The sequence below is a fragment of the Morus notabilis genome, unplaced genomic scaffold (genome assembly GCF_000414095.1).
Source record: "Morus notabilis unplaced genomic scaffold, ASM41409v2 Scaffold212, whole genome shotgun sequence".
Taxonomy (NCBI): Eukaryota; Viridiplantae; Streptophyta; class Magnoliopsida; order Rosales; family Moraceae; genus Morus; species Morus notabilis.
In genome coordinates, this window is record NW_010361298.1 from 1005525 (window position 1) to 1030663 (window position 25139).

The 25139-nt window shown below is 36.2% G+C and overlaps 4 protein-coding genes across 15 annotated transcripts; 1 reads left to right on the forward strand and 3 right to left on the reverse strand.

Annotated features, from left to right (window-relative positions):
* Window position 1: 1 nt before the first annotated feature.
* On the reverse strand, window positions 2–7317 carry LOC21407480 (pentatricopeptide repeat-containing protein At5g14770, mitochondrial). Its single transcript, XM_010099239.2, has 3 exons — window positions 3956–7317; window positions 3196–3303; window positions 2–437 (listed from the first exon to the last, which is right to left on the reverse strand). Exon 1 carries the CDS (start codon window positions 7222–7224, stop codon window positions 4165–4167), a length of 3060 nt encoding a protein of 1019 aa, XP_010097541.1. The 5' UTR covers window positions 7225–7317; the 3' UTR covers window positions 2–437; window positions 3196–3303; window positions 3956–4164.
* A 1791-nt stretch (window positions 7318–9108) lies between these two features.
* Window positions 9109–12903, reverse strand: LOC21407481 (probable tRNA N6-adenosine threonylcarbamoyltransferase). Of its 12 annotated transcripts, XM_024166331.1 has the most exons (5): window positions 12764–12903; window positions 12468–12561; window positions 10813–11397; window positions 9949–10104; window positions 9109–9769 (listed from the first exon to the last, which is right to left on the reverse strand). In XM_024166331.1, the coding sequence occupies exons 3-5, from the start codon at window positions 11365–11367 to the stop codon at window positions 9419–9421; spliced, it is 1062 nt and encodes a 353-aa protein (XP_024022099.1). In that variant the 5' UTR covers window positions 11368–11397; window positions 12468–12561; window positions 12764–12903; the 3' UTR covers window positions 9109–9418. The 12 variants fall into 12 exon arrangements, with proteins under 12 accessions (XP_024022099.1, XP_010097542.1, XP_024022094.1 ...); XM_010099240.2 differs by lacking the exon at window positions 12468–12561 and having other exon boundaries at window positions 10813–11394; XM_024166326.1 differs by lacking the exon at window positions 12468–12561.
* Window positions 12904–14862: 1959 nt separating this feature from the next.
* On the reverse strand, window positions 14863–18013 carry LOC21407482 (protein FAR1-RELATED SEQUENCE 5). The gene is made up of 3 exons (XM_010099241.2): window positions 17908–18013; window positions 16725–17287; window positions 14863–15453 (listed from the first exon to the last, which is right to left on the reverse strand). Coding segments are annotated over exons 1-3 (759 nt in total). The 5' UTR covers window positions 17909–18013; the 3' UTR covers window positions 14863–15258.
* A 301-nt stretch (window positions 18014–18314) lies between these two features.
* On the forward strand, window positions 18315–23639 carry LOC21407483 (uncharacterized CRM domain-containing protein At3g25440, chloroplastic). The gene is made up of 4 exons (XM_024166311.1): window positions 18315–18397; window positions 18597–18927; window positions 21717–22118; window positions 23133–23639. Exons 1-4 carry the CDS (start codon window positions 18315–18317, stop codon window positions 23637–23639), a joined length of 1323 nt encoding a protein of 440 aa, XP_024022079.1.
* Window positions 23640–25139: the final 1500 nt, after the last annotated feature.

The following is a 25139-nucleotide window of genomic DNA, read 5'->3' on the forward strand; positions in this document are numbered from 1 at the left end:
GGCATGTATGACATGAAAGAGTGCTAAATAACAACACTACATAAAACTCAGTATTTAGATATTGCCTTGTTTTGCATGTATCATCTCAAATTTCTCAAACACAATTTGGGAACAAGTCACTTCATTTCTCCTTTTAACTCACATTCGGATTCTTTCTAGACTCTCACTACAAGAAAAAGGGGATTCAGCAGCATCTGATTTATCGCTGAAAGCCTCACTGTCATCCCTAAACTTCTTCAATAAAGCATATTGTTGTGGCTAAAAAGTTGTATTTAAATTTTGTTGCTAATCGTCGTTGATAGATCCTTGTCCGACATTTGGTGGGCGGTATAAGCTTTAGCAACAACCTTCTTAAGATTCGTCATCGCTTTCACAGAAATTCATCAAAGGAGCATTCTTTACACAGGTGAGGCGACGATTCAGTAGACGAGCTGCGCCTGCAAATAGGAGCAGACAAGTAGAATTAGGAACCTGTCAAGGCCTTACTAATCTATATCTATATCTCCATACCAAGGTAAAAGAGACTATATTACTCCATTTGCAAGTACTTGTACAAAGCAAGTGTATTAACATCTTTTCAGCAGAACAAGTAAAGCTTTTTGTTAATTTTTCTGTTCCCCATAAGAGCCCTCAGATGACGATGGAAATACACGTGCAAAAAAACCAAAAATAGAAACTTTCCCTCTATCAATTCTTATGAGCCGTTATCATTTTGATCACCAATTTATCTCTCTTTTGAAATGTAGACCATTAAAAATAGACCTTTGGAATTTCTAGCACATCCCACACACACTTAAGAGCGCGAAAAGATTTTGTAACACCCAAAATCTTCAACTTCGTACACCACTCTGATCTTATATCATACAAAACAAGTCTCTAACAGTCCAGCAGGTCGATTGTTCTGGTGTCGACAAGCAATTCAAGGTCGGCCCAATAGGGATGCTGGCTACTGAGACTGCGTTCCATAGAACGCTTGAGGTGGAGGTTGATGAAATAGGAGCCGTCAATTAGGGAACTCCACGACTTCGACACCCACCTGTACTGCAGAAAATCCTTCACGGGCACTCGGCTGAGAATAGAGAAATTTGCTAATATGACAACCAATGGAGAGTATTCCCCATTGTCGCTAGAAATTTGCTCTCGAGAAAACCTAGCCCCCTGTTGCTCTCAAGAAAACCTAGCCCCTTAAGTCTTGGATCCTTGTTTTGAAAATTACTTTTAAGGGTGGGGTGAAGAAGGAAATCTATGAACGACAAAATCGGAGAGTACACGGAGAAAAAAAATGGCCAAACGACGGAGCACAAGGTAAGAAGCTGGTTGCAAGTTTTTGCAAAGATATACCCCTGGGACCTGGATAGCTGGTTTCCATTGGAGCATATTCCAACAGACTGGACTGGACTGGACTGGATGGATGTTAAGAAATGCCTCGTACTGCAGAATTAGTGGCCTTTCCCTCTTTTTTTGGGCAGCACATCAAAGCTAAATTTGAACTCAAACTCCTTGACGAGAACAAAAACCAAGTAGCCTTTTAAGAATCTGTTTCAGTACAAACTAACATCTTTTATCACTGGGGCTGAATTCTCTTCTTCAAAATGTCAAATTGAGAGTGGGAAATGGGAAATTTATCTCTCAGGGGCTGAATTCTCTTCTTCAAAATGTCAAATTGCGAGTGGGAAATGGGAAATTTATCTCTCAGGGGCTGAATTCTCTTCTTCAAAATGTCAAATGAGAGTGGGAAACGGGAACAAAATCTTTTTTTGGAAAGATAAATGGTGTTAAAATGAACCTCTGGAGTGTTTATTTCCGCGGCTCTTCACACCAGACATCCGCAGCTCTTCCAATTAACTTGTTAATAGAAAACTTCTACAACAGCTTGAACCGATTTCCATGGGCTTCTAAATTAATTCTATTAGCAGGCCCTGAGTCACTATTTTCTTACTGATTCAATAGAATTGATCGGTCAACGTTGATCTTTCTTTCTTCATTATAGCTTAACAGATTACCTTCAAATCACCAAATAAACAAATGGGAAATCCAAATATTTAAATTCAAACCACTATTTTCTTTCTTGCTTTAGTCTATCATTTTTGTATTTCCATTTTTGTTGGTGGACTTGTCCCCTCTTTTCATTAATTTTCGTTTCTTATAAAAAAATATATATATACAACCATAAACACAAATTATAAATATAGAATTTCAAGGGTTATGCAACTGAACATATACTTTTTTTTCTTGGAGAAGGGTTTCCCGGCTACGAGTTTTGACTCCGCCAGGATTTCGGTATAAGGGTCACTCCCAGTAATCTACTTGACTGCCCAATATTGTGGGTTGGGCTTATTTTTGCACAACTAGCAGCCCCACTTAATAGTCATCACATACCAACATTCTAGCTTTTTCCTACAAAGTAAATTATTACTAAAAATAATCCAGCCACAAACGAATATTGTGTGTCCAATCCACATATATGTAAATTATTCAGGTAAAACATCAAAGCAAAGAAGAAATCAAGAAAACTAGCAACCAGTCTCTTAACCTCACAAATAGAAAATCAAAATACACAAGGAAAAATGAACCAGCAACAAAAAATCGACCTCAGCATCGTAGACTCAGAACGAACGGAGATTTCATGAGCAATCGGGAGCAGAGGCTTTGGGATTGGATGAGGCTGAAAGGATGGCAACAGTGAGAAGCACTGGCAACTACTTGTGGCAGAGCAGAGAGTGGTGGAGCCCACGTGTTGGAGGTTGGGGCTGAGTCATGACAGCGTTGAGGGACTAAGGTCAGAGTTAGTCTAGGTCTAAGGTCAGACTCAGACAAGAAAGGCAAAGGGTGTTCTAAGAAAGTTAGAAAACTGGACCAAAAACATGGTTTAATTCATCAAACGACCCCGAAATTTCATTTCTAGAGTTAGTTTGTGTACTTAAACTTTTGCAAAATCGATCATTCAACTCTCCTGATATCCCAAATCTTCCCTTACTTGTGTTCCGTTAAAAAGTTAGCGGAAAGTGTCACATGTAACTTAAATTAATTATAACCGTGCAGACTATTCATGTCTCATTTATATCTTGGTTAATAATTCTACTGCAAAATATAGATACAGTGGACTCCGCAGATATAGGAAACTAATCATTCATATCAAGCAGATTGAAGCACTATAACCTGTACTGACACTGTGAAGCAAAATTCAACAATTACCTGCATTAAGTTAAAAACCTTTAATTCAACGTCTCCCCAACAGAATGTGCAGATACCCACCCTCTGAAGTATCTTTCATTATTCCACGGACAATAAACAACCAAATCCCTGCAACAAAGTAATGTAGGACAGTTAAAATAAAACAAGAAAAAGCAACATCAACAATAATAATTCAACGAACTTAACCAGCTTCAAAGAGATCTGTAGTAGTAATGCTGATGAAGGAAAAAATATTAGATAAACCAATTTATGTATGACGAACAAATGTGCAAAAGTTACTACTCAGAGAGAAACATTGGTCCTCGACTTTTTCATTATATTTTGTGACTTGTACGAAATAAGAAGAGTTGGAAACAGTTTAAATAATTATACCGAGAAAGTTTAGAAAATGCAAATAATAGCAGAAATAGGAAAGATAAATTGTTTCTAATAAGCACCATTACATTAAAAGTCTCATGGGGACAATATAACCCTACCATAGAAAAAGAATAATTTCCTGTGTATTGTTTGGTCCCATGTTAAATGGCCAGCTTCAATTCATGTAAGGTAGTAGGCTAAGCTCTTAAGGTAACATACTACAAAGTACTTGGCTGTCCCATGCAAAATAGAAATGAATAAATCAGTTTTACTATATCAAATAGAAAATTGTCACCTTAAAAGGACATTTACTGAAAGCACACTATCTAAAATATAAATGAATCTGAACAACTTGAGCTTTAATAATTAGGATAAGGATCAGCAAGATTATTTTGAGCCCTACCTCTTTCATATTTAGACACGATAATTTCAGCTAGTTGGCGCCAACAACCAGATAACCTGATCTTAAAGAAACTCCCTTAAGGGTTTTTATGTCCAAGTAAGTCATGTCTGCAGTTGCTTTCCTCATTTTTGAATCAATGATCCTTGTTTAAATAGGAAATGAATCTCATTCCTTAAGCCAATTTCTTATCTTCTACTTTCACCCATTCATCATGAGTTCTTTCTCTTGTACATTTCTTTCAACAGCCTCTCAGCATCAGTTCTCTTTCCTGGTCTAGCAAAGGTAGAACTTATATATTGCTGTGTACTTCCACAAGGAACATAACCTTTTTCATGCATTTCTACCAATAGTCTTTTTGCCTCAACCAGATACGACTTCTTCAGCGGCCTCTCCAAGGCCGGACGCTTTGATAGCTTACACCAGCCACGGATTAGTATATCATACGTTGACGAGTTGGGCATTATTCCTCTTAACAGCATTTCATTCATAAGCTCCCTTGCTTCGCTCATCTTTCCCACCTTAGCAAAATCACCAATGAGCACATTATAGGTACTAGTTCTAGGAATAAAACCCTTTGTTATCATTTCACAATAAAGTTTCATATATTCCTTTCTATTCCCGGCTTTACCATGGCCAGAAACCAAAGTATTGTAAGTAGAAGCATCAGGAACAAAGCCTCTTTCTTTTATTTCATCTAAAAATTTCTCTGCCCCTCTCATAAAACCAGCACCACAAAGACCCCTTAAAAGAAGGTTGTACGTTTCATTATTTGGAGAAACTCCCTCAGCTAACATCTGCGAGTATGTGGTAAAAGCCCTTTGTAGATGGCTACTTAAGCAATATCCATGAATAAGAGCATTGTACGTAGAAGTATCAGCTGAAATTCCTGCTTCTCTCATTTCTTTCAACACTGAAGTGGCCTTTTTAGTCATTCCAACCCTGCATAATACTGAAATGAGATTATTGTAAACCACCCGATCAAGTTTAAGGCCAAAACCTAAGAGTTTCCCATGCATTTTAAAAATTTCTTCCGCCCGTCTACGCTTAGAAGAGGCCTTAAGTAGTATTTCATGAGTACTTGAGGTGAGGATAGACCCGTCTACCAACGTTTTGTTCAACAAATCCATTGCTTTTTCAGTTTCACCAGCATCACAAAGGGATTTTATAAGACTATTAGAGGCATTTGAATTTGGCATAAAACCTTGACTTCTCATCTCATTCCAAAGCTCATATGCATTTTGAAAATTCCCCTGTCTACAATATGCACTAACCATGGTGTTGTACGTAGCATTGTCAGGAGCTAAACCAAACTCTCTCATTCCATTATAGATGGATTGTGCCTCATAGTTCCCAAGCCTTGACAGACCATTTATCAAGACATTATATGCAACAACATCGAATCCTAGATTTTTATCTGTCATTTCTTGGGCTAAGCTAAGAGCTGCGGACTCATTTTGCATTTTAAAGAAACCATCCATCAAAGATGTGTAATTAACAAGGTCAAGCAACAAGCCCCTAGAAGTCATATCTTTGACTAATCCCTCAACTTTATCCATATTCCTGGTTTCTTTCAAGTTTTTCACAAATGCATCAAGTATAAAATTGTTTTCCTCCAATCCTGCTGATTTCATTTCATTATACAGGTCAAAAGCAAATTCTTGCTTACCTGCCTTGAAATATCCATCAATTAGTGCTGCATAAACAAATGCATTTGGCAAAACATTTCTTTGCCTCATCTTCCTCACTAAGTCAATAGCTTCATCGATCATGCCTTTCTTCATATAGCCATTTATAATTGAGGAATAAGTGATGAAATTTGGGTAAATATGCTTTTCCTCCATTTCTTGAAGGATGGACATTGCATTCTTCATGTCTCCCAATTTGCAATGTCCATTTATTAATATAGAGTATGTGATGTGATTTGGAAGAAAATTAAGCCTTAAAGTTTTGTACGTCTCCTCTGCCTCCTTGGCTTTACCGACCTTCAAAAGTCCATCTATGATAACACTGAACACAACCAAATCAAAAACAAGTCCCCGTACCACCATTTGGCATTGAAGCATAAAAGCTTCCACTTCTGACCTTGACTTAAACAAGGAATCAATAAAAGTAGTGTAAGATACATGATTAGGATCCACACCCATCTGCTCCATCTCTGTCAAGAGCACTTTCGCTTCATATAATTTCCCATGCTTACAAAGGCCATACAGAATGGAGCTACAAGTAACCACATCGGGAAAAAATCCATTCATAACCATCTCTTCATACAAAGCAAGAGCCTCATCAAGTCCTTGCTGCTTACAGTACGCTCCAATAATTGTGGAGTAGGTGACAAGGTTTGGTTTAAGATTGACGCCTCTATCATGATCCCGAGCCACATCGGATCCCGAACAAGCAGAAGCACCATGCCTTTGAGATCTTAACATCTCATCAATAAGTCTCTTGGCCTTATCAAAATCACCCATCTTACAAAACCCATTTATCAAAGCATTGTAGCTAATGATATCGGAAAAACGACCCTCCCTCTCCCAATTCTCCCTCAACTCGACCGCCTTACTCATCTCTCCAACTCTGGAATATCCATCAATCAATGTGTTCAAACCTACCACATCCCGCGGAATTCCTCCCTTCACTAAACCATCAAAAACCCACTCAGCATAACCCACCAACTCGATTCGGCAAAACCCGTTAACTATCGTATTGCAGGTGTAAGAATCAATAGGGACATCCCTCTTCACCATTTCAGACAAAATCCCAAAAGCCTGATGAGCCAATCCTTGCTTACAGAAACCCCAAACGACAGTATTATAAGTGACAGTATCAACTTCATGATTCCTAAGCAAATCCAACGCCATAACCAAATCTCCCAATTTGCACAACGAATGAACCAATACGTTGCGAGTGAAGAGATTGGGCACAACACCACATGAGAGCATTTCGGAGTAAAGAAGCCGTACCTGAGAGACCAAACCGGAGGCGTTGAACTCGTAGAGAAGTCGATTCCAATGAGGCAAGACCGGAACGAGACCGCGATTTCGCATACGAGAGAACGCGTCCGTCGCGTCGGAAAATCTGCCGCCCGCCAAGTAGAGGTGTATCAGAGTACAGAAAAATGAAGCGTAGACGTGATTCTTTGACGGAGGGATGCCAGAGACATTGAGGGTTTCGGGGATTGAAGGACGGGAGCTGTAGAGATGGTGTTTGGTTGGTGGGAAAGTAGAGAGGAAACGGAGAGGCTTTTTTGCGTGCCTGTACAAAGCCACCAACATTTTTCTTTCTTTGGAGCTTTCGAGTGAAAAATGAAGGTTTCTATTGTTCTTTTGGAGCTTCGAAAGAAAGAAGTGGCGTTCCGAAAACTGGATTTTGCAACTATCTATTTACTCGAAAGTCAGACTCAGACCGGAAGCAAGCAGTGGAGAAAGATCCGTCGAAAATTATAGCACGTTTGGTAAGGAAATTTATATCATAATTTAAATTATAATTTATAATTTATTATAATATTTTTTTTATAAAATATATACGTAAATTAAAAATAATTTTAATTTTATGATTTTAATTTTATGATTTTAATTTATGAACTAAAATCTCATGGTTCGAAAATTTTTATCAGCTAAGTTAATCACTTTTAATATAGGAAAATTCTTGTCGTAATATCCTTAGATTTTTGTCATGTGCCACTTATATAGTTATTTTTTATCACTCAAAATAATAGAAGGGATAAATTTATTAAGGTTTTGTTTATTTTATTAATTTAAATTTTGCTACAGTAAAAAATTTTTAAAAATAGTTACATTTAATTTTTTTACTACAGTAAAAAACTCTCACATAAAATTACATCTCAACTCAAATTAAAAATTCGAATCAGCGATCTATACGGGTCATAATAGAGTAATAAAAGTTCAAGAATAAAGTGCTAAGGATCATAGTGCGAGAGAAATTTTTGTGATTAATCTAAATACATACATACATATATATATAAATTGCATTGGTGCACCCAGAATTATCAGTATTTAGCGTATTTGATTCCAAATTTTTAGTGAACGTTTAGTTCATGAATTCAGAATCATTATCAGTTTATGTGTATTTTTTATGAGAGAAAATACTGTAGCGAGTCACGACTCATGACACAAATCATCATAACAAACTACCCCTTAATTTGATAAATTGGACCCTAAATTTTAAAGCTTATTACAATTGTGGTCCAATAACTAACGAACATCAATTGACGGACGCAAATTGCCTGAGATTTTTACACAAATGCACTCCAAACCTTCTGCATTTAATTACCTCTATTTATTGTAGTTTATGATCGATTGGACTATATCGTTAAGATTGCAAAACTTAAGAGCAAAACTTAAGATCCTATGACCAAAATTAAAAGTTCATGGTGCAACATGCATTAGGGTGTATGAGTGCAATTTACCCTAAAACAATTTTGATCATTTTACAGTGGGGAAGGCTATTCGAGCGCAACAGTGTTACCTTTATAAGGCTATTTCCAGATTTTGGCTGTGGCATTTAGAAGTTTGGTATTCAGTTGTGAAAATACCACAGGTTTGTACCCTTCATATTGCGTAGCATGCAATACACAATATCTATTGAGGCCACTATTCTGTGAACGTTTCATCTTATTATAAAATCTCGTTCACTTCACAAATTTGAGTTTTTAATTCGAGACGAGATATAACATTTTCTGAAAGCTTTTAACTATAAAAATTTAGAATTAAAAACTCAAATTGGTGAAATGAATGAGACCGTTAATCTTTAGTTAGTTATAATCCGTGAGTTGAGAAATATTGCAACTCTATTGCCACAGCAATACCTGGTTGTTGAATCCGTGCACCTAAAGTAGGAGATTTGTCTAGTTATTTATTTTTGCCGCGACTAGTGTATAGACTATATCAGTACGACACATTTCGTAGCGTCGAGTATATTTTGAAAAAAATTGTATTTTTCAGGCTATTAACGAATAATTATTGAACTTGTATTTTGGAAAGCCTTGGACGCAATTTTCATATTGCTCCTTTTGTTTCGAGAGTTCTGCTCTGATTTAAAATTATAATTCTTAATTTGTTACAGTGTTTTTCTCTCGTAAAAAATTTAAATTTTAAAAATCAACGATAGCGAAACTCCTTTGTTACTACTGAATTTCAAAAATAAAAAATTTAAAGCATTACCATATACGAGATTTCTTGGGACTGAATTTTTCCTTTCCTAATACAAACTACTTTCTGTCCCCGAAAATAAGATCTACACCAACATTAGCGAAACTCCATACAGTTGCGGCCATACCCACGTACAAATATGACCAAACCATCATGCTTAAATTACAACATTCTCAACGATCATTCAAATACCCTCGCCAGGTCTAGTATGGAAAGCTTGGTTGCAGCGAGGTTAGAAAATAAACAAAAAGTTTAAAATAAATAAAAATAAAAAGAAAGACCCGCATACCTCGTAGATCTATGCGCTCCCAGCCATGACCCCGTTCACGTTTGCAGGCTCATTTTTTCCTCTCCATATTGCTTCGACTTCATCTGTCCGAAACCGCTGGGTAAATGTCGATTTCTCTAGTGGGGTCGATGCGCCGTGAGCAAAAGCAAGAAGACCAGTATAAGCAATCATGGCCCCATTGTCAATGCAATACCTATCATCAGTGGCAAACAACCTTCCACCACGCTCCGAGCACATTACTCTCATCATTTCTTGCAACCGCTCGTTGCAGCCTACACCACCAACAATAAGAATATCCTTTTTGTCACAATGTGCCATTGCCCGTTCTGTGATCTCCACAAGCATCGCAAAAACGGTTTCCTGCAACATTTAATAACCTCAATTATCAAATTGTAGGTACAAGTACAATTTCCATTCCAACTCTTTAGGACATAAAAACCCTTTTTAAAGTGAAATGTTTTATTACAAGTACAAACTTTTCTGCTGGTAAGATTTTTACCAATACGACTAAAAGAAGATAAAAAATCACGGTACATTACCTGCAGGGAGTAGCACAAATCTGCAGGGGTGCACTCATTATTTTTGAGCTTTTCCTCGGCAGTGGCCTCAATATAACTTAAAAGTCCACTGAAAGATACATCCATTCCTTTGACAACATAAGGAATGTCTATAAACTGTTCTCCTTTCTTAGCAAGCTAGAAAAAAAAAATCACAAAAGTTCAAATTGAAACTTGAAAATAAGAATCATTTACAGATTCATTTTGCAAAACAAGACAACTAACAACAGTAAGACAAAAAAGAAAGAAAACAATAAATAGAAAGAGATTTTTAACATCACAAGTTGATGGCATCAAAGCAATTTCTTCAAACTATGTTAATAAAACACTGGTAAATGAAGTTTCATTAACGGTTCTATGGGCAACCTCTGCAGAAGTTAATACATGTATTACTCGAAACAAGTCAACCACCAACAGTAAGAAAAAAAGAAAGAAAAAAATAGAGATTTTTAGCATCACAAGTTGATAGCATCAAAGCAATTTCTTCAAACAATGTTAATTAAACACTGGTAAATGAAGTTTGATAAACGGTACTAAGGGCAACCTCTGCAGAAGTTAATACATGTGATATGAGTTTTTTTTTTTTTAAATAAACAACCTTTCATTGAGTACATTCCACTGTATGAAAGGTGCCGGGAACAAAAAATAAAGACTAGAGTATGGACAGGTTATTTTGGTAGGGAATGGCTGCATATAAATTTTGTTTTCAATCAAAACGCAGATAAATCAATGGAAGCAAATCTTGATAAGAGACAAGGAGGGAAAACAGCTAAGAAAGGAAAAGGCTTAGGCCATGAAAATACAAACGCTCAACTTGAAAATAAAAAAAGCATTGTACTCACATACCTGCTCAATGTTATATCCAGGGCTTGGATCATTGGAGAGTGTTAAAACTCTTGCAAATCGGTCTAAGCAATTCCCAACAGCAATATCGATAGTCTCTCCAAAGATTCGATACCTCCCTTCACTATATGCAATTACTTGTGTATTCCCACCACTAACATATAACACAACAGGATCATCTGCTCCAGTCACAATACGTCCCATCTCAATATGTGCAACACAGTGATTAACGGCAACAATGGGCTTCTTCCACAGCTGGGAAAGAACCCGGACAACAACAGCAGAAACTTGAAGAGGGGCTCCCATTCCAGGACCCTTGGTGTAGCAGAGACAATCAATTTCTTCCGGAGTTATTTGGGCAGTTTCCAAAGCGGATTTGACAAGTGGAAGTACATGCTGCAGATGGTGTTGGGCAGTTTCTCGGGGAAGGAAGCCTTGGCCAGGAGGGGTAATGTAAGTGTGGCGTGGGTTTGACAGAATAGTGCCATCTAAGGTTACAACTCCAACACCAATTTTGTTGGCTGAACCCTCAAATCCAAGAGCTATCATTTTCTTCATTTTTTACAAAAGACTTTGTGGGAGACCCTGCTGTTCAAAACCAAAATGTTCAACTTAATGCATAATTATACCTCTCACGAAACACCATCCAAACTTTAGGAAACAAATCAATGAGAAACTTAAGCTGAAAAGGTATTGATTGGTGACTGTTTTCCTTAATTCATTTCTTATACTGTATCCATCATTTCTAGGCATCAATATTCAATATAAAGTTTTTTCTCATAATAATAATAATAATAATAATAATAATAATAATTCTTGGCACCAATAAGAAGGATAAAACGTAAAAAACTCCATTTTTTATAACCTTAAACCCAGTTGCTATTGAGCCAGACACATGTCACTGGCTAAAGTTATACAGCCATTAAAAAGCCCGACACACAATACTGACACAGTCGTAAACTACTTCGTCCCCTTCATTGCATTTATCCCGAAGGTCATAGAAACCTTAAATAAACTACTTTGTGACCCATCATCTAACATTTTTCTTTCCTTTCTTCAACTAGAAATATATATTCCCCAGATAACAACGACAAAAATACCACCCAAAGATCACCTTGAAACCACAAAATAAACAAAAGGGAAATCCAAATACACATATAGATACAAGCATAAACACAAATTATACATACAGAAGTACCAAGGGTTGTGCAACTAAACATACACCCGTCTTGTCAGAGAATGATGCTTTGGCAAGTTTCCTGACAACCAGTCACAACTAGCAGCTCCACTTAGTGGTCCTCACCTACCTACACTAAGGGCCCGTTTGTTCCATGAGTTTAAACTCATGGTTTTGATTCTGCTACAGTATTTTCCTCTCACAAAAAATTGAATTTCAAATGTCAGAATCAAGAATCACTAATTTGAACGCATGAACCAAACAAGCCTAAGGTTTTTTCCTGCTAAGTAAAGGCTCTGTTTGGAGCCTAGGCTATATGATGGGAAAAAAAGGGGGAAGAATACTACGAGGAACTTTTGTCTTCTTCTACTTGATGAATATGCTTATCATAAGTTCTAAATTCTAAGTGCCACATAAAGAATACATTAACTAATTATCTTTACTTTTTAACAAAATAAAACATTGGCACAAACTCGTTAACTGGAAAATGTATGCGTATACAAAATTGTCCTCCTTTATTTCTTCATTCATTTACATGTTGGAAATTGGGAAAATCAAATTCAACAAAGGATTATCTGCAAAATGAACGGAAATGAAATGAAAGTCAAATTCATCTACTTAATAGAATTAAAAAGGCATAAATATATCTTTAAATCTGCATAAATACCTTAAGGCAGATAAAAAATTACACCGAATGTTCAAACACGAATACATGTAAAAAACGCAGTCAGTTTCATTTAGCTAAAACTTGTAATTAAAATAAAGAAATTAATTTACCGGAAGAAAACTCGAGAGCTCGAGAGTTGAGGAAATGGAGAGAGAGGACGACGACGGTAGGAAGACCGGAGAGATAACTCAAGCACGAGGTGTCCGGGTGGGTTACATAAAACCAACGGGAGAGAGAGAGCACGAGGGAGGAAAGAGATGGAGAGAGAGAGGGAGAGAGAAAAATTCTTTACTTTTGAAAATTAGGGTTTTAAACTTGACACTTTCTCTAAGGTTTTGAAAAATGGGAGAGGGAGAGAGAGAAATTCTTTACTCTTGAAAATTAGGGTTTTAAACTTGACACTTTCTCTAAGGTTTTGAAAAATACCCTTTGGTCATCGTGAAGGCATAGTCCTTACTTGTTACTTCAACGATGTATTCAACTCGAAACAAAAATATAGAGTGGGTTTAGAATTATTTTTTGAGTATTTTTAAAAATATTTTTATACGTTTTTTGAAATACAAAAATAAAAATAGTTTTTAAGTGTGGATGAATGTTGCACTTTTCGTTCAGCTTCTTGCCTTCATACTTTGAAATTTTTCTCCACGTTTTGCCGCATGTTTTTACTTTAGCACTTGTTTTTTTGTTTTTTTTTTTCAAAACTTATATTTTTAATTGTTTCCCATTACAATATTTTTCTCTTTAAAGCCTCATTTAGTATCTTTTATTATTTTTACAAATATTTTAACTTGTGAATCTCTATACTTTTTACTATACATTTATACTATTACTATTTATAGTAGAGAAGATGTATCATTTTTTGAAGTATTTTTTTTTCAATCATCATTATGCTGAAATTGTTGATTTTAATATGAAATTGTTGATTTTCATATAACCATAATTTTATTTAAATTTAAATTTAAAACTTCATAATAAGTTTACACTGTTATTGTGAAAATTTTTATGATATTATTTTTAGTTGGAAAAGTAATTATCAATTGACTTTATTTATTTATGCTTATTATTATTGAATCATTGTTGGCATCCGTTAGAGAAAAAAAAAAAAAAGAAGGAAAAAAAAAAACGCTATTAGCGTATCGTGTTCAAGTTCAACTTAAATTATAAGTTAAATTATCAACATACTTATTTATTCATCTCATAGAGAGATTTTTTTTTTTAAAAAAAATCTAATTTGGAAAAGAAAAGTGGCATCCAAATTAGTGTTGGGTGTTTCAAGAGAAACAAGTGAGTAGCACAGGATGTGACGTAAAAACAATGAAGGTAGTTTTGAGGAAGGATGGGGAGTCAAAGGATGATGAAGTTGGAAATAGCTTTTCTTCATCTTGGTAAGATTCAAAGGAAAGAAGACGAGTCTCCATTTCTTTGTTCGTTGTTAGAAGGACAAATCAAAGAATGGATAGAACTCTATTTGCAGCATAACTATTGCCTATGTTGATTTCAAATAAGCTAATAATTTATTATTTAACCGTTTAATTCGCTGATTTAAATTTTTAATTCGAGTTTAGATGTGACTTTATGTAAGAGTTTTTTACTGTAACAAAAAAATTAGATGCAACTGTTTCTGAAGTTTTTTACTGTAGTAAAACTCGAATAGGTGAAATGAACGAGACCTGAATAATTCCCTCCAATTGATTTATCTCCCTCCTATTGATGGGTCCGGGCAAACTCATCCCGTAAGACCTATTGACGGGTCCGGGAAAACTCATCCCCGCACATCTCCTCTCACTAAACTTCTCCTTCCAAGAAAGGAGATGGTTTTACTAATCCCACCAACCAACAGAGTGTGGAAGTGTGGGGGAAAGTTGCCATCCGAATTAGCTTTTATTTATTATTATAATTATCTTGGTACTGCATTTAGAATTATCTAGTAGATCCCTAAAAAAAAGAGGGAAAGAAAGAAAGAAAGAAAGAAAGAAAGAAAGAAAGGAAGGAAGGAGACTTTTAGAGTGGTTTAGTCAGATAACTATATTAGTCAAAATAGTATTAATCAAGAATAAATGTTAAAAATCAAGATCCATGCATTCTTAAAAGGAAGGTTAGTAATTCTCTAAAAAAAGAAAAAATCCAATAGAGGGCTTTGAGAATTAAGGGGGAAAATTCTTTCAAAAAAAAAAAAAAGAATTAAGGGGAAAAAAGAGAGAAAATTCCATACTGTACAAGCATAAACAAATGGATTCTTCCACATGAAACACAATGGAATAATTCAATTTCCTTGGGATATCAGAAATCCCATTATAAGTGATCTACCCAAGGATGGGCTCAATGGACCTATACATGACTAACCTAATTTCATCTACCACCCCCTTTCTGTTTCAGACATTGGCGCATAGTCAAAGTCAATACAGAGACAAATCTAATAATGAATGCCACTGGCCCAAACATCCAGTCTATAGATACTGACTATAATACCTAAAACGGATATGAAGCACAACGTTGAGTTATGGCATATAGTACTAATGCACCCTTCGTCCAGCAGCGTGCTTCAAACCATTGCCTTTTTTTGTCACTCATCAAAACCGAAAAATAAAGCTTCAACTCACCGAAACTATCTACGACTTTGCTCCTCTTTCGTTTCCATGCCCTTCACACTGTCTACTATGTGCTGAATCTTGTTTGATAAGCTCTCGTTGTGTTCCTCGATATGCTCAAATATCAGTTCTAGATGCCTTTTGTAAGTAGCTGCTCGCTTTTTCTCTATAGCCAGCTGCTGGGATAGTTCCCTGATCTTGTCATGCTCATTCTGCAAAAGCAATATATGTGGAGAAGAGAGTTATGATACTTATCGAAGGCTGTACCACTACATGCCTTACAATTTCAGGATCACGAGATCTAGGTGTGAGCGAGTCAAAATACCAAGTCGAAAGATGCCATAGGACTTTGGGTATGAGTACAACATTAGAATCCTTTTGAAAAGACGACAAACTCTATGCCACGTAAGTTGGTACTTGGTGTCCCTAACACACCCTTATACTATATACCTTCAAAAGTATAAAGTAAACCTATATTCGGAAAAAAAAAAATATGGGTCATTAACTTGAGTTATTGATATCAGCATTGCTGGTAAACCGAGATAATTAAACCAGTTCATTGGTATAAGACAATGCAAAAGCATGTTGTCCATAAGTCAAAAACTGCATCACTTTATTCGCATAAAACACGCCAGGAGGAGGACAAAAAGCCTGAGGCCTCCTTTGAATGAATTAACAACAGTAAGGGCCCGTTCGGTTCACTAATTCGAGTTTTTAATTTGAGTTAAGATGTGATGTTGTGTGAGAGCTTTTTACTGTAGCAAAAAAGTTAGATGTGACTATTTCTGAGAGCAGCGAAAAGAACCGGGCCTAAATCTTCCATGAGGCATTAAACCATGCAAAAATTACAATGTTTGGAGTTTTCCCTCCACATAGTTTGAGAGAATTGAAAAACTGGGTAAAAAGGACCGTCAATCATACCAAAAAAAAAAAAAAAATCTAAAGATCACAACCTCTTATTAAAAACAAAAGGATTAGATACAAACCCTCATGCATGAAAACAAATAAGAGCAATCAGAAATCACTCAGTTGAACTACAGAAAATAATGAAATCTAAATAAATAATTTTCAGAATGAAACATGATGAACAAATTGGGATATCACGATTCATGAGACAGATGAAAAATAAAATCATGGAAACAAATCAGACAAAGGTGATGGCCCCTCCACTTCTTTTAGGAATTATTTTCCCTTTCATCACAGCAAAATCAACACGACAAAGGAAAGAAAAATCCTAAACTACATGCAGGATTTAGTGGCAAATTACGTAGTAAATTACACTTGCAATAACCAATTATCAATCGCAAATGTCAGAGGAGTTTTCATTGAGATTCTTCCAGATTTGCAAACATACTCATGTTATCATGTAAAGAGAACAAAAGATTTGAATCTTCTACTTTTCATATTAAAGAGAATACTTTTGTGTGTATAAGTACGACTAATGTGGTTAACCAACTTTAAACAAAGAACAGCAGGAGCTAACCGGATATTGATCGTAGATGCAATCTCTTCGACCTTTTCCAGGAGTCAAAGGATGAGTATGCTCCTTCACAAATTTTGTAACAACCCATTTACCAGAACTCACTTTCCGCACCAAAATCATTGCCCTGCAACCAACCCTTGTCTCCGCCCTTTGCCTTACAATTTTTTCGCGCTTGTCAGGCATTCTATACCCCTCTTTGTTACAAACAAGTGCACGTCCAATTGCAGATCCATCACGTCTTGAACGAGAGAGTTTGCTTACACGGATGACGAACCCAATGCGTGTGGCATACGCATTGTAGAATGCATGTGCAGATGCTTCAGATTCAAATTCCTGCCCCACATAAGGCTCATCTGCTTGAACCACCGATGTGGCTGGCACTCCTACTGGAATTATATCTATCCCAGAAGAATCTTGGTCCATCTTTTCATGTTGATCCTGCTGGAATGCACCCTCAACGGAACTTCCACCGGTTTCATTGTCATCCCCTCCCCTACTAGTCTCCACCTCAACAGAATTTCGCAAAATGTCTCCATTAACATCGCCATCAACGCCAAACTCCACTGCAACAATAAGAAAGTTTCCCTTCATGAACTTCCAATTCCAAGTATACATCATAAATTCAAATGCTAAACTGGTTCCTTCTAAATTTGCCAAAAACATTGAGTAATAGCAAATAAAACAGAAACGGAAATTTCAAATTCCGCTACTTGAATTTGATATGCAATCGTAGTTATTGATAGCTAACAAGATCAATGGTTTTAAAAAAATGGTCGTATAATTTTGATGCTTTTCAGAATTTCATCGTAAAATAATAAAAAAAAACCCTCCACCAAGACAAAACTCATATCAAATAAACAATTTTTGCTAAATTTTCAGAAGATTGGAAAGACAACCGTATAAATTACTCAAGTAATAAACGAACAACTAGATCAAACCAAAGCATTGAGGATTTCTAGGGCTCTAAATAACAGCAATTCTATTCTAATAAAACTCTTCAACTTTCGAGCTAAAAAAAAAACCCAAAAATCTAAAATTTGTAACTCCGAACCATCTTAAAATTAATTGACAACAGCAAATTGGTCCGCGCAACGCAAAGAATAAGAAAACCCTAAAAATTTTCCCTTAACAATTAATTAAAAAAAAATACAATCGAAAACAAGCAGATAATAAATATACGTACTGAAAAATTTGCGACCCGATCCTGGTCAGATGATCGTGAAGAACATGGAAAGGCGTTGCTTAGGTTTCGAAGGTTCAGAGACGCAGAGAGAGAGAGGGAGAGAGAGAGAGAGAGAGAGAGAGAGAGAAGGAGGGTTCATGTGGTAAATATGGGGGCTCAAATGGTGCTGACGTGTAGCAGTGTGATTGGAGAAATCGAAAAAGTAAACGTCAACTTTTTATTTCCAATTCCTTATTTCAGCGACACGTGGTCCGCGGGCTAAACCAGGGCCCGGAGGATCATCGCTCAAGAAATAAAAATTCTCAAAGCGGACCGGATCGATACGGGTTGAACCGGGTTCCAATGGACCGGTCGTCATTTCAGTTTTCTTTTATCATTCTCCGAGAAAGAAAAAGTTATGGAGAAAAATGGCGAGAGTTTTGTTTCGTAGCTTCTTTAGGGCTTCTTCTTCGCTTTTCAAACGCTCGCCTCGTAACTCTTTCTCTCTCACGTACGCTGTTCTCTCTCACTCTATATATGTATCGTGTGTGTATATATATATAATATGTGTGTATTCAGTTTCGTTTTTTGCTTCCTATGTTTCATTTTCTCTCTCTTTCTACTTTTTAGAGAAATTTTCCCTTTATCCAAACAGCTCAACTTTGTTATTCGTTTTGTTTACACTATTTTTCCCGCTAATTTTCATCCAGGTCGGTTTTTCCGGCGCTGCAAGAGTCGATTTTATGTCCATCCAAACACTTGATCGGTGCCGTCCCATCAAACTCAACTTGGATTTTCAGAAGCTTGAGCCAATCGGTGAATCTGGTGATATCGGAAGGGAAAGTGAAGTTCGAAACGCAGGAGGTGGATCCTCCGAAGAAGGAGAAGTGGAAGACGAAGAAGAGGTTGAAGCTGCAGAGGAAGAGAGAGAAGCAGAAGAGAAAAGCGGCGAATAAGAGAGACCCTCGTAGGCTTAATGTCAAGGGCAAGAAGAAGAAGTTTGCCAATGCGGAAGAGAGAATCAAGTACAAGCTTCAAAAGGTGGGTGTTTTAGTTGATTTAAATAATTTCTCAACAACGATATAACGAGGAGAAAAAGAAACCACTTTCTCCATTATTACTGACGGATAAAAAGCAACTGTGATTAAACTGAACTGTTTTTTTTAGGGCTAATTTCAAAATTTTTGATTTCTGATATGTAATCACATTCTGCCAATTTTTTTACTGGTACATTAGCGATTCCATTTATAAAATAAAAAAAGGAACTCAAAAGAAGTTGATGGTTTCTGCCGAAAAATTGACAGAAAGTTATCAAATTCCATCCAAAAACATTAATGAAATGACAATGACGATCGCAAACTAAGACAAGTTGCTGAGTTTAGGAACCGTGGATGTCACAAATGGAACAACCGGGGCAAAGTGAGATGACCTTATAGTCCTGGAGGCATAGGTGAGATTAACTCTTAATTTTTGTGATATGATTTGTCTCCATATTCTGAAGTATTGTAGTTTCCCATTTGGTTCGCACTTTTGGAACTATGATTCTGATTCTGCTGCTACAGTACTTTTCTCTCACTGAAAATTTGAATTAGAAAAGTTCCCGCCAATAAGTTTTCTCACAAAATTTGTTTCAGAATCAAAATCAGACTTAAATGTATGAATCAAATGGGCCATTAGTGTTTCAAATTATTTTATTGTTTTCTAAGCGCATTGTGTAGACATTTATGCAATGTTTCTTTCATTTTTGAGTAAATGGTGATTATTTTCTTGGGTCGACTACTAATTTGGACATACTATTGATTTCGAGGAAGGAGTATTAAATTTTTATTTGTTACTCAGATGGTGAGTAACGGGCCCAGTATTAGATTTTGGGAGTAATTGCTGTATGGAATTTTTTGTCCTTTGATGTTTCTATCCCTAGTTTTCCCCATCGTTTGAGTTGTGATGCTTCACCTCTATGTTTAGAGAGAGTCCAACAATTTGGGGTTCTGTTATGTGGTCCCTCAAAATTGTTGTTCCTCGTTGGTGGGTAGTTTTCAGGTGGAATGGACACGCAAAGCTATTTGATTGTGGAGGTGTTCCTGCTATTTTTTTGGATCATTTTGCTTGAGAGGAATTCTTGGAGTTTTTAATGCAAAATTTTAGTGGAAAGTTTTTCTATGGAATAGGACTCAGCTTTGGGTGTCTTTGTGGGTTTCTCTTTTTGAAGAATTTTGCTGTACCTTTGTTTTTTCAAAAGTATCTTAATCTTGCACGATGGTGGCTGGAGTGAACAGACCAAGCTGATAGATCTTTTCCTTATGCTCTCTACTAGGTAAGATATAAGAAGATTAGGTTGTGGGTTTCATACCGAACTGGTTAGAGACTAGAGAGCATTATTTTCTTTAACAGCAACTGAAATCAACATCATAGGTTGTCTTGTCTTGCCAGGCATCGATCTTGTGCATCATGCTAACTGTAATAGATAAGATGTGTCATCTTTACTAGCTGTTATGGCTGATGTTGGTACTTGGTAGCTATAACATTAAAGATGCAAATTTTATTTGTTGCCCTTGTGTAAACTGTCACCAAAAGCTTACCAAAGCTATGTCTGGAGATTAAATGTGCTTGATGAAATATTTTTGGAGATTGCCTTTGATTTTCTAAGTTTCAGTTTCTAATGGATAATAGTGCCTGCTCAAGTTTTGGCCCTAAAATTTGTCATGAATAGCAATTGCAAACACTTGATTTAATTTAATTTTGACGTCTATAGTTTGATAGACCCAAAGTTATGTGCTTGGACTGTGGCAGTTGATAAATAACCTGTTGTCAATGAGTTGGATTACATATTCTAGAAAAGTAGTGTGGCATGTATAAGTTTGTAGATTGTGATATTTCAACCAGTCAATTACCTATATGTATGTGAATTATCATCAACTAATCTTAGACGCATTTTTTGTTGAAATTCAGTTCTGTTCGATCTTCAATAGGTGTTGTGTTAGAGACCAGCCCTTAGGCTAATCCAGGAGAGGAGGGTAAATTGGAAAGAAAGAAGAGGGGTTAGGGGTTGGTTGTGTATTTTCAGAAATTGGCTAGTGCTTACTAGACCTTGGTTTTGGTTAGGATTAGAGGGGGCTAAAAGGGAGGTAAGGGGAGAGTTTCATTATGTTGTGATTTGTGAAAGATTTTGCGAAAAGCTGGTGATCTCTCGAATACCACCGAGTTAGGAGTTCTTTGGAGTCCTCGAATACTTCAGTCTATCTATTTCGTTTTCTTTAATTTTCTCTAGCTAGTTTTTGTTTGTAAGAGCTGGTGTTGAAGTTAATGTCAATAAAGTTCCTTCTGTTTGCATACAATCGGGTGTTTTAACCAAAGGGAAACCTGGGTCTTCTAATATCAGCTTGGCCCTTTTTAGATCTGATCCGAAGTATTTGGGGTTTTGCATAAATCAACCAATCGTGAGGAAAAGGACAGGGTCTCCCAACTTCTGATATTATCAAAACACTTAGGGGTTGTTTGGTTGGGGGATTTGTACCCCGATTCAAATCATGGTTCATGGTTCGCTATAGTATTTTTTCTCACAAAAAATACACGTAAATCGAAAATAGTTCTAATCTATGAATCAAACGTCTCCTTAAGGTTATGGAAGCAACCGCAAGGATTCCAAGATGATAATTTTCGTTTTCTCATCCCCTGTTGATTTATTTTCAAAACTGTTCTCCGATAACAGGACCAGACAAATATGTTTTGTTTCGTGGGGCAACTCTTCTTTCTAAATGTTAATATCACTGCTTCTCTGACGAGTTTTAATGACGCTGGTTGTATAACTCCTATTCTTATTTCCTTTTCAGGCCAAAAGTAAGGAAGCTATGCTGATTGAAAGACTTAAGCGGTATGAAATTCTGAAAGTACAAGGTCCTGTTGTGGAACCGATCAACATAACCGGAGAGGAGCGATTCTATATGAAGAAAATGGCTCAAAAGAAGTCTAATTACGTACCAATTGGCAGAAGAGGAATTTTTGGAGGTGTAATTCTAAATATGCATATGCATTGGAAAAAACATGAAACTGTGAAGGTCATTTGCAATTCTGCTAAACCTGGCCAAGTTCATGATTATGCACAAGAAATTGCCAGATTAAGTGGTGGGATCCCAATTCAGATAATTGGAAATGACACCATAATATTTTATCGAGGCAAAAATTATGTGCAGCCTGAGATTATGTCGCCCATAGATACATTGTCCAAGAAAAGGGTGAGTCTACTAAATTACAATCTTCTAAAATTGCTTCAATTGAGTACAAAGCAGGGAGCTTATTACTAATTTATGGGCATTTATCTGTTCAGAACTTTCATTATTCATTTATTTATTTCACAAGTAGTTATCACATAAAATTTTCAAATGTTAAATGCACATTTCTTTTTAGAGCCATATGCTTAGATATTTTCACTTAGTATTTCTATTTGTAATAAGAAAAAGCTCCTATTATTGATGAAACGTCAAATAAAACAAGGATACATTAGTAAAGATAAACATGCGATAAAACAACTCTAAATTACACACTTATATTAGGCTTGAATATGCGGTTTAGAGTTACTTTATTTCATGCTTAACTTTTTATTATTTTACTTAGAATTTATGTAGGATTTTATGTTTATTGTATTGTTGGGGTTTATCATCTAAAAATATGCTAAGTGCTTTAGCAATTGCATTTTCACTTTGGACCTTGATGATTGATATTAAATTCTTAACTTTTCCACTTCTATTTCTCTCTCTTTCTCTCTCCTTTCTTTATCTCTCTCCTCTATCTTGGTCCGCCATAAATTACACACCTTGTTTGTCTCCTTGTCCTTTAGGGCCTTTTGTTTGTGCAAGACCCTTGTCTAACTTCGCCGCATGTCATTATAGTTTTTGCATTGCACGCTCCCTAGTATAGCATAATTGTAGATATGTGGTCTCTTTCGTATTTGATTTTGTATTGTTTTTTAAGATTTTCTTGAGGCTTTTTAAATGCTGAAGTTTCTTAAGCGCCAACGTATGGGAACGAATAACGCATCTCTTGACACTGTGGGCATCTCAAGACAGATTTTACTGCTTTTCCTTTCTATGCTTTTCGATACTTCGAGGCTATATTTTGTTTTTTTAGCTTCGGAAAAATTTTCCTCTCAACTATTTAATTGATGGGGTGCTTTCCTTCTAAAATCTGTAAAGAAGTCCCAACTGCCTTGTCCTCCCGACTTGATTAACTTTTCTGTTTTGTCTTCACAGGCTTTGGAAAAATCAAAGTACGAGCAATCACTCGAGTCTGTTCGACAATTCATTGCCGTTGCTGAGAAGGAACTGGAGCTGTATTACAGCCACATTGCACTTTATGGCGACCCAAGTGATAGGAATCCAGTTTCGATCTTGGACGGTCCAAGAAAAGACGCCAAGGAATCAAAGAAATCTAAAGAATTAGAGAAGGAAGAAAAGAAGGTTGCTTGTTCTTGTGATTGCTTTTCCACAGGTCTAATAGAGATGGAAGCTGATTCCTTTCAATCTGAACTCTCTGAGACAGAGACTGATGTTTCGGAATACTTTGCACATGGAAGCTTATCTGCAACTGAATCAGATTCTGAACGTGGCAACAATTTTGATTCTGATTCTGAATATGATTATGAAGAATGTTTTACCAAGATGGGAGAGACTATGCTAGTTCAGTCATCAACATCAGTAAAGGAATGTGATTTTGACAATCAAAAAGATACTGCTAAAACTAAAAATTTTATTCTATAATTCAATATAGTTATCTTTTCGCTTTTCTCTTCCATATTTAGATTGCTCAGCCGAAAGTTCGGTATTACATTTTGTGCTTTTTGCTGTTAAAAAGTCCGTTTCATGAAATGGATACGTGGACTGTTCCTTTGTACCATAAGGGAGATGGAGGAATAAAAAAATGTGAGAATTATGTCTCGACTGGCTCACCAAAAAAAAAAAAAAAGAGGTTACTTTGCTAAAACTGCTTTTCAACCAATTGGACACGTTTGATTCATAGATTAGAATCATGTGATTAGAATTATTTTTAATTTACGTGTATTTTTTATGAGATAAAATATTGTAACGAACCACGAATTATAATTTAAATCAGGGGATAAATTCTCCAACTAAACAACCTCTTAAAGTACTTTTGGTTTTTATGATTTCTTTTTGAATTTTTTTTTCTTTTTTTTTTCTTTTTTTTTTTCCCTGAATAAACCTCTTTATTGAATGAAAAAGCCTGAAGGCCAAAACTCCTCAAGGCTAAAAGAACTTACAGACTCTATTCTAATAGCCCACTCAGCGATAGAATCAGCAGACTCATTTTCAACTTTAGGAATCCACCTAAACTCAAACAAACTAGCATGTTCAATCAACCGAATACATTTAGGAAAAAAAAAAAAAACAAGAAAAAACCCTCCAATCCCCAGAAAAGGCCTCATGAATGCGAGTTTTCTAGATTTTTTTTCCACAAAGGAGCATTCTCCTTGAACCGATGCTCCACAATAGCCCTATAAGCAGATTTCACTAAGAACTTCCCACTCAACTTGTCCGGATGAGGATCTAGCAGCACTCAGGTTTTCAAGATAGCATTCGTAAACTCTTCATCAAACAGATTTGCAATAAGATCCTCATTCCACTCTCGAGAATTCGGGATAAACAGATCACGGACCAACTGACGATGCACGGGAGAAGAGGCCTCTAGGCCCTGCATTGGATGAAGGATGCTCTGGGATGACCCGGGTGTAGCCACGGAACACAAGGTCGAGACCAGATATCAATCAAAGCACCGCCCCCAATAAAGTGAAAGCTCATTAGTCATTATTAGTCAATATGGGTGGCTCATTGTTAAAAATATGGGCTGCACACTTATGTTGAAAACCAAAAGAGAAAGTCAGAGAAGGAGAAGAAAAGGAGAGAGCACCGAAAACGGTGCTGACTTTAGGACGTGAACCCAGTTGTTTACAACTAGTTCATGCGTAGAAGAGGGGGAGGCAGAGACTATAAATACAGGCATCCCCTCATTTGTTTTGCATCCCAAAAATTGAGATCTTATTCCCTTTGTAAATTTGTAGGAAATTCTTTAGATTTTCAATTTGTAGGCTTTTGTAATTTTTGCCTAATTTGTAATCTTTCTTCTCTTTAGTAAATAGAGTGATCCACAGTGCCCGGAGACATAGGTAATTTTTGGCCGAACTTCGTTTTCAATTCTAGTGTTCTTTTATTTGTTTTCAGTATTCAATAGTTATTCTGTTTGGT